This window comes from Sporisorium graminicola, chromosome SGRAM_19, assembly GCF_005498985.1.
Source record: "Sporisorium graminicola strain CBS 10092 chromosome SGRAM_19, whole genome shotgun sequence".
Taxonomy (NCBI): Eukaryota; Fungi; Basidiomycota; class Ustilaginomycetes; order Ustilaginales; family Ustilaginaceae; genus Sporisorium; species Sporisorium graminicola.
In genome coordinates, this window is record NC_043728.1 from 500,601 (window position 1) to 514,448 (window position 13,848).

The 13,848-nt window shown below is 56.9% G+C and overlaps 3 protein-coding genes across 3 annotated transcripts; 1 reads left to right on the forward strand and 2 right to left on the reverse strand.

Annotated features, from left to right (window-relative positions):
• Window positions 1-879: 879 nt before the first annotated feature.
• Window positions 880-4,605, reverse strand: EX895_003129 (uncharacterized protein; the record flags this gene model as incomplete). The annotated part of the gene is made up of 1 exon (XM_029883727.1): window positions 880-4,605. One exon carries the CDS (start codon window positions 4,603-4,605, stop codon window positions 880-882), a length of 3,726 nt encoding a protein of 1,241 aa, XP_029740018.1.
• A 4,156-nt stretch (window positions 4,606-8,761) lies between these two features.
• Window positions 8,762-9,796, forward strand: EX895_003130 (uncharacterized protein; the record flags this gene model as incomplete). Its single annotated transcript, XM_029883728.1, has 1 exon — window positions 8,762-9,796. One exon carries the CDS (start codon window positions 8,762-8,764, stop codon window positions 9,794-9,796), a length of 1,035 nt encoding a protein of 344 aa, XP_029740019.1.
• A 597-nt stretch (window positions 9,797-10,393) lies between these two features.
• EX895_003131 (uncharacterized protein) lies at window positions 10,394-12,841 on the reverse strand (the record flags this gene model as incomplete). Its single annotated transcript, XM_029883729.1, has 2 exons — window positions 10,394-11,770; window positions 12,248-12,841. 2 exons carry the CDS (start codon window positions 12,839-12,841, stop codon window positions 10,394-10,396), a joined length of 1,971 nt encoding a protein of 656 aa, XP_029740020.1.
• Window positions 12,842-13,848: the final 1,007 nt, after the last annotated feature.

Sequence of the window (13,848 nt, forward strand, 5' to 3'; positions counted from 1 at the left end):
CAGCGGATGCAGAAAAGCTCGAGAGGACATGTGAAACGAAAGCAAGAGCCTGTCCCAGTCTTCTGCTCCTCTTCCTCCTCCCACCCCCTCTTGCCGAACAGCCGAAGAAATACAACGCTCGGGTCGCCAGACTCACGGTTCGCAACTGAGCATGCATGCAAGCGCGCACATCCGTTGTTACAACACTCGCCCGTTGTGGCGTCCCTTCCTTGTTGGGCTTGTAGCTAATGCAGCCAAGCGCAGACTGCGTCGACGCGGAACTGACAGGCACCGGTGTGAGACACATTGCCAAAAAAAAAAGTGCCTCTCTTCCCCGCCCTCCTCTGCTGCCTCTTTGCAAAAACAGACCCCCCACGTCTGACGGACAGCAAGAGAGAGACGGTCGGAGTCTTCTTTCGGCTCTTTCTTTTGTTTCAGCGCAGCTCGCCGTCCTTAGCTCGTTTTCATGCGCGCCAGGCTTGGAGCACATACGATCCTGCCGCTGGAGCGAACCGCGATGCAGTCCACGCTCGTCAAGATCCATGGACCGCCTTCGCGAAAACACCAGGCTACCCGCTGCCGAACTCGGCTATCCAATCCGCATCCTGCACCCCCTCCTCTCTCTCTCTCTCTCTCTCTCTCTCTCTCTCTCTCTCTCTCTCTCTCTCTCTGTGTGTGTGTGTGTGTTCCAACCTTATTTCTCGCCTCGCAAGCGACTCCCACGCCTATACTCTAGATCGTCCCAACAAGCCCGCTCAAGTTCTGCTTCCTCACTACACTCAATCAACAGACACGCAACGTGACGCTGGTGAAAAGTACCCTTGCCTGTGAGAAACCCTATACAAATACAGTGCGGAGAGAAACAAAACAAAGAAGAATGAAGAGAAAACCAGGCAGTTTTCAGACATCCATGACAGCAGTACAAGCTGCGATGATCATGTCCATCACGCCATGCAACGGATGCATGCCATCCAGAGGAGAGCCGTCCGGCTTGGTCGGCAGCGGCACACCAGCCAGACGCAAAGCACCCCACCCTTCGGGCACCATCTCGAGCCCTTTGGAATCGTTGCAGTAGCCCAACACCACGGGGAACGTGCCCGGCTCGGGCAGGCGCGGGTCCCACCCCGTCGTGCTCCTCGACGCCCAGGGTGCATCCAGAACAATCGCCGTGACACGGAACGGCTCGAATCCGTTGGACATGAGCTGCGGTGACTTTTGCGACACCTCCGGGTCTGCTTGCGAGCCTTGCGACGCCTGGCCGATGGGTGCGCCCATGCTCTGGCCCACGCCGCCCCCTGTGCGATTACTAGACAGGCCCAACTTGCGCTTCCAGCTAGACTGCTCCGACGACTTGGCAGCCGAAGAACGCTCGACCAGTTGGTTGCTCCCACTGCTCGTGCTCTGCGGAAGAGCAGATCCACTCTCAGCGTCAGGCGATCCACCAAGCTGCAGACCCGTCTGACCCGCACCTGGTGCCGCTTCGGATCCACCCGAAGAGTTTCCGAAAGGAACAAAGTTGACGCGCATGTAGGCCAATGTGTCGCCAGCTCCTCTCCTGCCAATCAGCGGCAATGGGATCAGCATCGTCAGCGCGCCCGAAGGAACCGCCTCGAGTCCCAACAGCGCATTCTCCTCGTCCGGATCTTCGAGCGACATGGGTGTCTGCGTTGCGACACTGGCAGCAGGCTGCAACAGCCGGCCAGCAGACTGTTGATCGCCCCATCCGTACACCTGGGAGAGTGTCGAGTTTACAGCTGAGCGGTTGTCGAACCCATCTGTGCAGTCCTGCGCCGCAGCATCGCTATTCAGTCGCATCGTGCCGCCGTACGCATTCAGCTGAGCTTGGCGGTCCATCACATTGTTAGCCGGCTCGGCCGTCCTTTGCGTCAGTGCCTCCGAGCCCCTTCTCGAGCCCATGATGGTCGATTCAGGCGAAATGGGCCGGAAAATGGCCCTTTGGAAGCTTTCCAGCGCGGTTTCGGTGAGAGGAATCGCTCCGGTAATCGCGCCGCTCGGGGCAGCATTGTTGGCGCCTTCTTTTGCGAGGCTAACCTTTCTGCTGCTACCGATCGCGCTGATTGCGCTGATTGCGCTGACGGCAGGGACGCTCAGCTGTGCCTTTTCGTTCTCCGTCACGGGAGAGACGGAAGTCGGCGTGGAACCGTTTTCAGGCTTGCGCTTGAACCACGAGCTGAGCATCTTGTCCTTCTTCTGCATCGCCTTCTGGAACCCTTTACGGCTGCGACTCTTCTTGCTGCTGGCGCTTAGCGACGAAGCCGATGCGGTGGTGGGCGAAGTGCCTAGCCAAGAGTCTACCTCGTAAGAGGTGCTGTCACTCTCGTGCTTCCTTGCGCGTTGCTGCTCGAGGCTGACCGGCTGCCATCCTGCCAGACCGGTCGAAGTCTCCAAGGTGGAGCTCGCTCCACGGCTGGCCGCCGAGGAGCCCGGCGAAAGGCTGCGAAGAGCCGCACGATCCGCATGTGCGCCTCCAGCCGCCATCGGAATGGCCGCCGAACGCGGGCACTCGTTCAGCTTGCCAGTGGGCTGGTCGTAAGAGGCCGAAGACATGGTGTCCATGATCGACTCGCGCGTGTTGGTCGCCGAAAAGCCGCCGTCGTCGGAGGATGTGTCGCTGCCCGAAGCAGAGTCGAACGACGACAGCGAATGCGATCGGCGCGGTCTTGCCGATGGCCACGATTCTCCCGGTTGAGTTCGCAGTAGAGGGTCGCCGGGCAGAGAAGGCGCAAAAAGTTCTGGGTTGACGCCGGCCGCTGCTGGCTTTGCTGCTTGTCGCTGAGTCGGGGTATGCAGATGGGGCTTGGAGCGCGAACGACGCAGCTGAGCTTGGGGTTTGCGCATGTAAGGCCGCGATCGGGAACGTCGAGGCACGGGATAGTTTGACGGCGGCGCGACCCTGGTGCTGAAAGGCTCCTCGGCGGCGTCGGGAAGTTCGCTAGCATGGATACGCATGGATTCTGGGTCCACTTCGCGGTTGTGTTGGTACAGGTAGCGATGCGTCGAGGCGTTGGCCAAGTAGACAGGAGGACAAATTCGGCTGGCTGTGGGACGAAGCAGGCTCAATTCGAACCCAGCCTTGCCGGAAAAGGGCATGGAGCTGCGATGAGAAGTGGCCTTAGCTCCAGAGGCTGGCTTGGAAGGCGACTGAGCCTGCTGAGATGGTGCGGAGCTCGCTTCGCCCTCGTCGAGCCAGAGCGATCGATGGCTAACGACAATCGTTCTCTCCGCCTGCTGGGCTGCAGAAAACGACTCGGTGACGCCACAAGTGACGGTAGCGTTGGGGACTACGACCCACTTCTTGTTTCTGCGAGTGGTCTGGGCAATGGACCATTCGATGCGTTGATGTCCATTGATGGGGCACATGATCTGGGCGGACAGTTTGCATCCCTCCCAGTCGTTGAGACTGCCGATATCGAGACCGTGGAGACCCATCTCTTCGATGGAGAGCACATCGAGTGGCTCGAGCGGATTGCAGGGTCGAGCGGCAAGATGAGCCCACTTTGGAGAAGACGAGGTGGGGGCGGCGGGCGCGGTGTCGAACGAGCCGAAGCTGTCCCTCCATTCGATGGGGGTGTCGGGAGCTTCAGATGAGTCGGTGGAGCCTTTGGTGATGGTACGGGCGGGTTGTTGGCGAACAGGCGCGGGCAGCGCGGGAGTCGACTCTGTCTGCAGGCCAAGACTTGCAAACCCACCGAGGACCTGACCGTGCGTGATCGAGTAGCCTCGCGGGCGATGCTTGTCTGCAGAGTCAAGAGTTGTGTGCGTGCGGTGCTCCTTGTCGATGGCAGCGTTGAGGACAGCCTGAGACGACATGATCTCGCGGTATTCAGAACACTCTTCGCGGAGATGGAGCGAAAAGCTGTCTTCGATGCCGTTGAGCGCGTCGCGGGACGGGTGTCCTGAGGCGCAAGAAGTACAAAACTGATCGGGAGCGACGTCGACGCCATTGTAGTTGCGGTTTGGAGGCTTGTACGGCGTCGAAGTTGGCTTAGCATAGTTGGAGCGAGGACGAAGGTGAGGAAGGCTGCCTTCATTGTCGAAAGATGAGCCGAAGGCTGGCCTATCTCCTAGATCGAGGCCATCTAGATCCAAACGCAAACTCTCGGCTGAGCGACGACGCTGGTTTCTAGAGCTGCGCTCGGCGTGGACACGGGAAGGCACGCGATGCCTGCGAACGGCCGAGTCATCATATGGTCGGCTAGGATGATTGGGAGCAGTGTCGCTGGAGACGCGACTCGTGCTAGCAACAGAGTGTACGGCGGGCTCGGTAGAGTGGACATCGCCAGCCGAGCTGGTGCTGCCGCTGCGTCTTGCGAGGTACGGTGCGCGAGCGTCGTTCGTATGCGTACGGGTGGGAGGAGAAGGGTTGCTGTAGCGCGAAAACGAGTTTTGAGAGGAAGATGCGAGGGGGCGGCGTTTGGGCGTGGATAAAGAGGAGGAGGAAGACGCCGAAGAGGAGAGCCCGGCATATGGTGTCGAGATCGAAGCGGACGCGACCGAGGTGAGAGCGCGGGATGCGGAGGCAGCTTGGCTCGAGATGGAGCGTCGTGAGGATGGAGCATCGGCACGTATGGCGCCCTCTGCTCCGAGACGGCTAGCGGAGGCCATTGTGACGCCGGGTGATGGCAGCTGCAGCCAAGACGACTAGACCAAATCAGGAACGAAGGGGCTATCGCTCAGAGCGATGGTGGAACTGGAAGCAGCATGAGGCAATGCACAAGAAGATGCAACGGAGCGGAAGGTGGTGGTGGTGGTGGTGTTGTTGTGGTGTGTAGGTGTGTACAAGAGCCAGGGAGAAGCGAGAGGTGAACGCAAGCACGAGCTTCGAGGGATGCGAGTGGCGGCTTCTGATAGGTGGTCCTTGTTTGAGAGGGCGTGATGGTTCGGGCAAGTCGAGGTTGATGTCCACGTTGGTTTCGAAGGTCGAGCAGTGGCGGCAATGTAGGACGCGATGGTGGTAGCCGAGACCAGTTGGTGGGAACGGATGATCGCCAGACGTTACCAATGGATGCTGATTCAATGATGGAAGGGTGATAGTGTTTGGCAGTGATTTCGAGAAGAGGTGACGATGGTAATGAGCTGACGAGAGATGGCGAGCGAGCAAACGAGAGTAAGAGAAAGAGAGAGACAAGAGTCGATCAGAAGAGGAAGCAGCGGAAGGCAGCAACGAAGCAGCAGCTAGCGAGAGCAGTCGGTCTGTCACTCAGTCGTTCGAACCCTTTCCTTTGTGTTTGCCTTTCTTTGCCTTTCAACGCCGCACATCCACAGACGGCCGATTCCTACCAAAAATCCAACCAAGACCGACCGCATCAGTCAAGCACAGAGAAAGGCCACGCACCGCGAGTATAGAAGGGGGGAAAATGCGATTATTGGACCGTTGGTTCAGACGGAACACTGGCGATGCGCACCTCGCAGAACAATTCCGGAATGAAAGTTTTTTTAAAAGAAATTAATCTTTCGACGAGAAATTCGCACAAGTGGCCTAGTAGCCTTTGATCCCGAGCAAAATCCCGAGCTGTTCAAGTGCGATTGCTCTGAGCTAGAATTTCGTGTAAGTTGTCTGAGCGAGTGAATGAGTCGCGTGGTGGGGTTAGCCTGGCCCCTCTGTCATGCACGCCTCTTCTATTTTTGTCCTGTGGTGGTACGCCGCCGCTGCACATCCAAAATCAATCGAGACGAATTTGCCAGCTCGCATCTCTAGGCCCTGATTGCGGCTGCGAATCAGATTTGCTCGTTGCTCAACTTCTAGCGGACAGGCAGAGACACAGAGGGTGTGGGCAACCCCCGAAGCTCAGGATCCGAAAAGTGTGTCGCAGGCGCATTGTGTCGCTTCGTTCGAGCTGCGTTTTCTTGCAACAACAAGGAGCATTAACAATGACAACAGACAATTGACAAAAACGGGCGACCGTATCATGGGTGGCCACGCGGTTTGAATGAAAGGCTTGGTGGAGCTGATCAAGGTGCTCTGGATGCGAGAGAAGGTAAGGTAAGGCAAGGCAAGGCAGGAACAGGCGGGGGAAGCTGGACCTGCTGTCGTGGTCAAGGCGAGCGTTCCTGCGCCTGTGCAGCAAAGCAAAATAGCGTGGATTTCCGTCCTAACGGTCTCGATCCTCCTGGTCAACGCGATGCAAATTCGAGATCGTACTCTGTTTTTTTTTGTTTCAACTGCACGGTTGCACTTCATGCAACTCCAGAGCTTTCCAGCAACGACTTAGCGCAGACCTGTCTGATGCGGTTCGGTTCTCGACTCACTAGTCTCTGTCTGTCTCTCTTCATTTCAAGCTCAGCCAAGACCCGCACACAACGTCTCATATACAGTCACCGCAGTCACACTTAGCGTCGCCTGTGTCCACAAAGATCACGAACGCCACACGCAATCACCAATTCATCCTCGCTCGCTTGATGCCCTAATTTACCCGCATGTTCAGACCGTCCGAGCACCACATCCAAGTGGCATCTTGTTGCAACAAAGACTCGACAACAGCACGTTCATTCCCGGAATGAGCATCTGCTCGAGATCAGGTCAGTAGCAGACTGGAACGCAGACCTGCCCTTGACGGCGAAGTGGTTCACTCATGTTTCCGTTCGGGGCCGAGGGACGTCCGCTTTGGTGTTGCAGACGATTTCATACCAAAGCGCGACCAGCTGAGAGTAGAATGAGCTTCGCGGGCAGAGAAGCCACTCGTTTTGTGGAACCGAGCTGCAGCCCAGCCCTTTCTTCTTGCGGGATTGCAAGAGAACCACCTCTGCGCTTTGGTTGCTCAGAGCGGAGCACCAAAACCAAAGAGCAAGCCACAGTTCCTGATCATATTGAATCCTGTTTTTCAGTTCCAGCTGCGGTAAATGTGTGAGAGAGAGGGAAGGAGCGGGAGGTGGAGAAACGAGAAAATCCACCCCTGCTTTTTTGCACTCTGGATTCGTTATGAGCCTTCGCCGTGCTTCGCCGTAAGCGAGCTGTCAAACTCGTCGTTCCCGCTGCCGACTCGTCTTGGCGCCTTCTCCCGCTTTTCAACTCCCTCTGTCTTGACAAGGGCTCTTCCCTGCACGGGCTCAGGAGGACATGTCGATGCAGTTCAAGGATCAGGATTCTTGAAACGGTCCTAGCTTTCATTTTGGTCTGTGCGACCTTGTTGCCGACGAATGGCGATGCAGAAGACAATGTCGCGCACAGTGAGGTCCGTTGGTGTAGTAGCCACAGCATCGCCGACGACGGGCTGATTCAGGAACCGAATTTGGTTCCGCCTCCCGGACCAAACTCAACTCAGACTCTGATGAAAAATCCATAGGAGGCTATCTGTCCAGGAGGGAGTGGGCAGCAACTTGCAAATGTGGCAGCTGCTGCGGCTGTGGATACAATTTGTTGCTACGCGTCTCCATGTCTTAATGCTTGTCGGAGCACCCGTGAGATGGTCGCCGTGATTGGCAGGGTAAGGGCGAACTCGAGTCTCAGCTGAACTTCGTTCTCGTCTGACTTTGGTGTTGCTGGCCTGTCGCCGTCTCGGAGTTGGACGATGATGACGTCGTGGTTTGCCGTCGGAGTTGTAGACTCCAAAAAAAAACTCTCACGCGCGCTATCTGCCGCTTTGCCAGCTCCAAATAGAGTACAACGATGACTTTCGCTCACCGAGAGAGTAACAAGCTTCTTGGTCTCTCTAGCCGAGACCAACACGAGCTCTCTGCGTTTGAAACAAAAGCTCCACGGCTCGTTTCAGGAAGAAACGAGAATCTGCAAGGCACGAGCTGCTGCTCGGACAGTGCATTCCGATCACACACCGGTCGTAGAAGATTATCGCTCTGCATCTTTTTCGTTAGTCGCTAGTGAGGCAGACTCTATACAGAGGACGAAAGCATGTATTTGGATCTGGCATTTGACCTGAAGGTGCCGGTGTACGCTGCTCGAGCTGATGGCACCCCATCATGTTGACCGACCTTCAGCCCGGGAAAAATTGGTCCCGCGGTGAACGGCGACGTGGCCACATTGGCCTCCCTCAGGCTCTGTAATGCCCTGCTCCTCGCTTAGATAAGTTCCCTACAGCGTTACCAGAAATAGTACTTTCTCGTCGAGTTTGGGCAAGATGACAGGAACACCGACCGTAGAGTTAAAACGGCGATCAATCTAGAACTCCACCACATTGCAGGATAATCGGAATCAGGCTTGCGACAAACAATTCGACCGAGCTGCTACCGAACCATGCCATGTCTGCCTCCCCAAAGCGGTCAACGTCGTCCAATGATGTCGGAGCGTCTTGCGTGGCGAAGCATCCTCATTTGGCTCAGCCTTTGACTTGAAGTTGTTTAAGTTACGTTTCCTTCAGAGCCAGCTATTTTGGTTTTGCTGTTCTTACTGCAACTTAACATCTTCACTGAATTAAAAGAGTGGAGGACGGCACGTGATTCGTAATTTTTTGGTCGAGGTGTTGGAAATTTTGAGAAAGAGAAGAAAAAAAGCTTCTCGTGCAGCCAGCCAGAATTCTCTGGTTGCTCAGCAGCAGAGCAAGCAAGAGCGGACCCTCTTTGGCCTCACTTCCCCACTTGACAGACAACCATCAATCAATATACCGGCAACCCTCACCAGATCCATCACACTCGAGCTCTCGAAGGCCAAGCCACAGCATCTCGTATTGAGCGCCTCAACTTCGAGGTCACAAGCACACGCACTCACTCGGCATATACCCGTTGTTGCAGCTTTGGTACGAGGAATCGAAGCTCTTCTACACACGCATCCCACTCTCGCCTCTAACCCTACACAGCCGTCGTCGTCAAGATGCAGTCGGACGACGTGATCTGGACGATCATCGGGCACGAGTTCTGCTCGTACAAGATCAAGTCCAAGACCCACTCGACCTTCTGTCGCAACGAATATAACCTTACGGGTCTGTGCAACCGCCAGTCGTGTCCGTTGGCCAACTCGCGCTATGCCACCGTGCGCGAACGTGAGGGGATCGTCTACCTCTACATCAAGACGGCAGAACGTGCGCACTCGCCCAAGCACCAGTGGGAGCGCATCAAGCTATCCAACAACTACTCGCGCGCGCTCGAGCAGATCGACAAGGAGCTCATCTACTGGCCCAAGTTCATCACGCACAAGGCCAAGCAGCGTCTCACCAAAATCACACAGTACCTCATCAAGCTGCGCCGTATCAAACTCAAGGAGGACGAGCAGCCGCAGCTTGTCTCGATCAAGAAGAAGACCGAACGCAGAGAGGAGAGGAGAGAGTTTAAGGCGCTCAAGGCCGCACGCTTGGAGAAGTCGATCGAGAAGGAGTTGCTCGAACGTCTCAAATCGGGAGCGTACGGTGATGCGCCCTTGAACGTCAACGAAGACGTCTGGATGCAGGTGTTGGAGAACCGCAACAAGGACAGTGCCAAGGAGCTGGATCTGGAGGACGAGGAGTCCGAGGAAGAGCTTGAGGAGGACCTCGACGAGATGGACAGGATGATGGAGGAGGAGTTCGAAGACGAAGATGGCGTGGGCGATCGAGAGTTTGTGTCGGATGATGACGAGGAGGACGACGATGAGGAGGATTTGGAGGACCTATACGATTCGGATGGAAACACGATCGAGTTTGCATCCGATTCAGACGCTGATGACGACGACGACTCGCAGGACGAAAGCGACGACGAAGGTGCGGCACCAGCAGCTGGTAAGAAGAGGAAAGGCCCCACCGCCGGTCCGAGTGCGTCGTCGAAAAAGCTGCAGCAGCAGAAGAAGAAGGGCGGCAAGAAGGGCCCCCAGATCGAAATCGAGTACGAACAGGAGACCGAACCTCTTACCAAGGAGGCTCTGGCCAACTGGTGATCTCCACTCTCCACTCCACAGCACAGCACAGCCCACTTTCATCATGCACTTCTGTCGTCTCATCCGCCTCCCGCCCTCGTGCACACAATCGCACTTTCCACTCCATGTCTTCTTTGCAACATGTACTCTAGCTCTCTCGTCGTGTCTTTTACATTGCCTCCAACAAGGTCATACAGTACAGCATGATTGCCAGTGCCGAGTGCACGCCTCGTGTGTTGGTCATCACAGCATGGCTGTGGTACCGGCCACCCGCTATGTCGACGCCCCCCATCAGCGCGCCTCTGCACCGTCCCGAACATACTTATGTCTGAACACTTCTTGCCTCCAACCGCCCGGCACACGATCCTCGTCCCAGAACGCCAGCCGTACCAGGCAGAACAATCACAGGCGCACCAAACCCTTGTCAAAAGCAAAACGCTTAAATTCCAAGGAGAAGACCAAAATGAACGAACGACGAAAGAACAACAAAGACCAAGCAAGGCATCCTGACGAAAAAACACTTGCCATGAAGAGCGCAACAAAGGAAAACTATAGACACAAGATGAGAAAGAGTTTTGGAGTGGGTGTCAACGCATCGAAGTTCTGCGGACAACATCTTTAATACACGCCTCCATATGCGTCTTCGGGGTCAGCGAAGGAGCTGGCGGTGGAAACGGGTCTCTGGCCGGCAGAGAGTCCGCCTGCGCCGGCGTGGTTGGGGACGAGGTTGCGCACCGACAGCTGGTGAGCGCTCAACTGCTGCTGCTGCTGCTGCTGCTGCTGTTGGGGCTGTGCCTGCTGGTGGTGTGGGGCTGGGTTGTCAAAAGGGTTCCTCAGCGCAGCGCCCGAAGGCGACACACGGCCGCCGTTGAGCATGTCCTGTGATCCAGCGCTGATGCGGTGTCCACCAGCACCATCCCCAGGCACCGCATACGTCTGCTGCACATTCGGGATGTCCGGAGTGCCCGAGCGACCCTCCGAGGTGCCTGGGCGACCCGCAGTGTCATACATAGTAGCATCGTGCTTAGGGCTAGCCGAGCGGTTGAGCGACGACTGGTGCGCCAGACCCGCAGCCAGCGCCTCAGCAGCGTTGATTGACGCATGGCGCTGGTCAGCCGACTCGCTTCCCGACGACACAGATCCTGAACCGTGGTGCCCAGGGCTGACAATCGAACCGGGCACAAACGAGCCAGCATTCATGGCAGCACCGCTGTGCGATCGATCCAAGTGAGCATAGGGGTTGGCGACGTTGTGAGGCTGCTGCTGGCCACGGCCCACACCGGCAATCGAGTATGGGTCACCGCCGAATGCGGCAAGGGGTGGCAGTTGAGGAGCCGGCGAGATGGAGCGGTGACCTTGGCCAAACCCGGGTTCGTCGAGGTACTGCTGATCAGCGTGGTGGTTGGCAAAAGCGGCGACGGGAGGAGCATGGTAGTCCGAGTGAGGCGGCAAGGAAGGCATTTGGTTGTTGAAGTCGCCGTCCTTGTAGTAAGCGCCGACCTGAGGCTGGTTCTGCTGTACACCAGCAGCGTGCTTGGCAAACATGGTCGGGGGGCGAGGGCCGCCCGTCTCGTTGTGTGCTGCCATGGCACCCATGGCGCCAGCGGCACCGGCGCTGATACCGGACTCGTACTGGGGACCAAAGTTATTGTACTGTTGATAGTGTTCGGACATTTCGGGCGACATGCCACCAGAACCACCATGGCCCTCGTCCGACTCGAAGTGGTCTGGGATCATGGCAGAGTGGCGCTGGAAAGCGTCCCTGTCGAAGGGGTTCGACTCGTAAGGGTCGTCCTGCTTCCTGTACTTTTTGAAGAGGAAGCCGATAAGACCTGAAAGCACCACGACGCCGACGAGCGCACCAGCGACGATACCAATGATGGGACCTGCCGAGGAGCTGGACGACTTGGGGGTCGCCGAGGCGCTAGCAGCAGAAAGGTTACCAGTGGGGGTGGCGGTGACGACAGCGGTGGCCGTGATGGGGACGATCGAAGTCTGTGATTGTTGAATCGTAGAGCAGAGGAAGGAGAGTCAAAGTGTCAGCCACATGGGTGCTCGCATGTATTCAAATGGAGAGAGAAAAAAGAGAGGTAAGTGCGATGGGGTTGTTTCGAGGTGATCATAGTCTTGCGGTGAGGAGGCGCCTCTCGCGGTCGGAAAGTGCGACGAAGGAATGGGACCGAAAAGCGTGAAGAGAGAGACGAAGCTAGGACAAGAACAAGCTGTGTGCAATCTTTGCGATGCATCGCATGGGGCAAAAGTCGTGGGGAGGGGCGACCAAACGAAACAGTGTGGACAAGTGCAATGGGACAACAGGGAGTCTAGAGGATGACATGGATTCGAGGCCAACAAAGGATGGAAACGAACCGAAGATGAAGAACCGCTATCGTCATTCCGTGTGCTGCTTGTGGCGTGTTCCGACGGAGAGGCTGTCTGTGATTCGTCAGAAGGTGAAGACGTAGGGGTACTAACCGAAGATGAGGAACTCGAGGAGGACGAGGACCTGGTGCTGGACGATGTGGAAGGTGTCGATGTGGACGAGGAAGACGACGTGGTCGAGGTGGCAGTAGAGCTCAGGGTAGAGCTCGTGGAGCTGCCCGCCCCGCCGAGAATGTCGTTGCTAATGGTGTGGAGGAGGCCTTGGATGCCACCGGGAGAAGAGGAGGTAGAGATGCTGGTGTAGAGGTTTCGAGGAGGAGTGGTGGTGGTAGCTGTGGGTGTGGCTCGGGTGTTGGTGTCTCCATTGCCGTTGCTGTTGCCGCGACCACCGGAACCGCGGGTGGATGTGGGAGTAGTAGCAGAGTTGGAGTTGGAGTCGCCATTGCTCGAGTCAGAACCGGTGCCAGTGTTTCCAAAGCTGCCCATACCGGGGGGGTTCGCGTTGCCGCGATCGCCACCTGGGCCGACACCGTTGGCGCCGTCAGCCTGGCGTGCGAGAAGGGGAGAGGATTCGTCAAACTGCTGATCAACGAAAGCTCGGACGGCGTGAGCGAGTTGAGAGCCGTCGTCGTTGACGCGACGCTTGTGACGTCGCATGCGAGGAGCGTTCTGGTTGGGCAAAGACATTTTTGGATGGCGTATGCAGTGTGGAGAGAGTCAAGTGACGGTGATGACGGGGCCAATGTAGATGTAGAGTATGAGACAAAAAGAGTGTGTAGGCTGGATCGTCAACAAAGTGGTGGTTTGGTGGTCGTGAGACTGTGTTTGAAGACCAGGGGGAAAGGAGAACGAGATTCACGTGCCTGCCGTGGATATCGAACGAGGGAGGGGAATGGTTGGAGCTGGAGTGGTAGACAGTCTGGGGCTCGGTGGGGATGGAAATGAAGAAGATGGTGGGGGTGAAGACGCGATGATAGTGAGACGACGGAGGGGAGCAACGACTCAAAAGCAGCAGCAGCAACACGCAGCACGGCGAGACGGACGCAAACGAGGACAAAGCGAGGCAGCAGACAGCGACGTTCGAGAGCGGATCGACACGCATGGAGGGATGATCAGACAGACGCCTCTGCTTGTTTGTTCTCTGGCTGCAAATTTGCGCCAAACAGCAATTGTAATTGCATTCCAAGCCCACGCAGCAACAGCGGCAGCAGCAGCACCGGCCAAGCGTGGTGGTCGGGTCGCCCGCCAATCCTGTTGGTTTCAGCCAAGGGAGGGTGCATTCGCTGTCAATTTTCGGGTTTCATGGCTGTGACTGCAGTCGAAATGCCTCAGAGAAGCCGAGAGCGGCACACACTGCTCCAGAGCCCACGCGTGGTGCAGCCGAGTCTCACTGGGACCCGCTCGGACGCGTGTGGTGCGCGTTTCTCTCTCCGTCTGCTCTTCTGACCAAGTGCATAGAAAAGAAGCTCTCGAAGGCAAACTCGCGCTTCGGAGGTCGAATCTTGCTGAGAACCCTTTTCTCAGAAACAGAGCTTGGTCGCTCTGCCCTTTGAGCACCCGAGAACGAGACTGAGAGAAAACGCTTCGGTGCTCGAGTCCGAGGCGTCCCTCCTTGGCTACATCGTCGTCCCAGAAAGCCGCACCACCGCAGGTTGGGTTTGGTGATTCTGTGGGTTGCTGCACATGCACTCGCG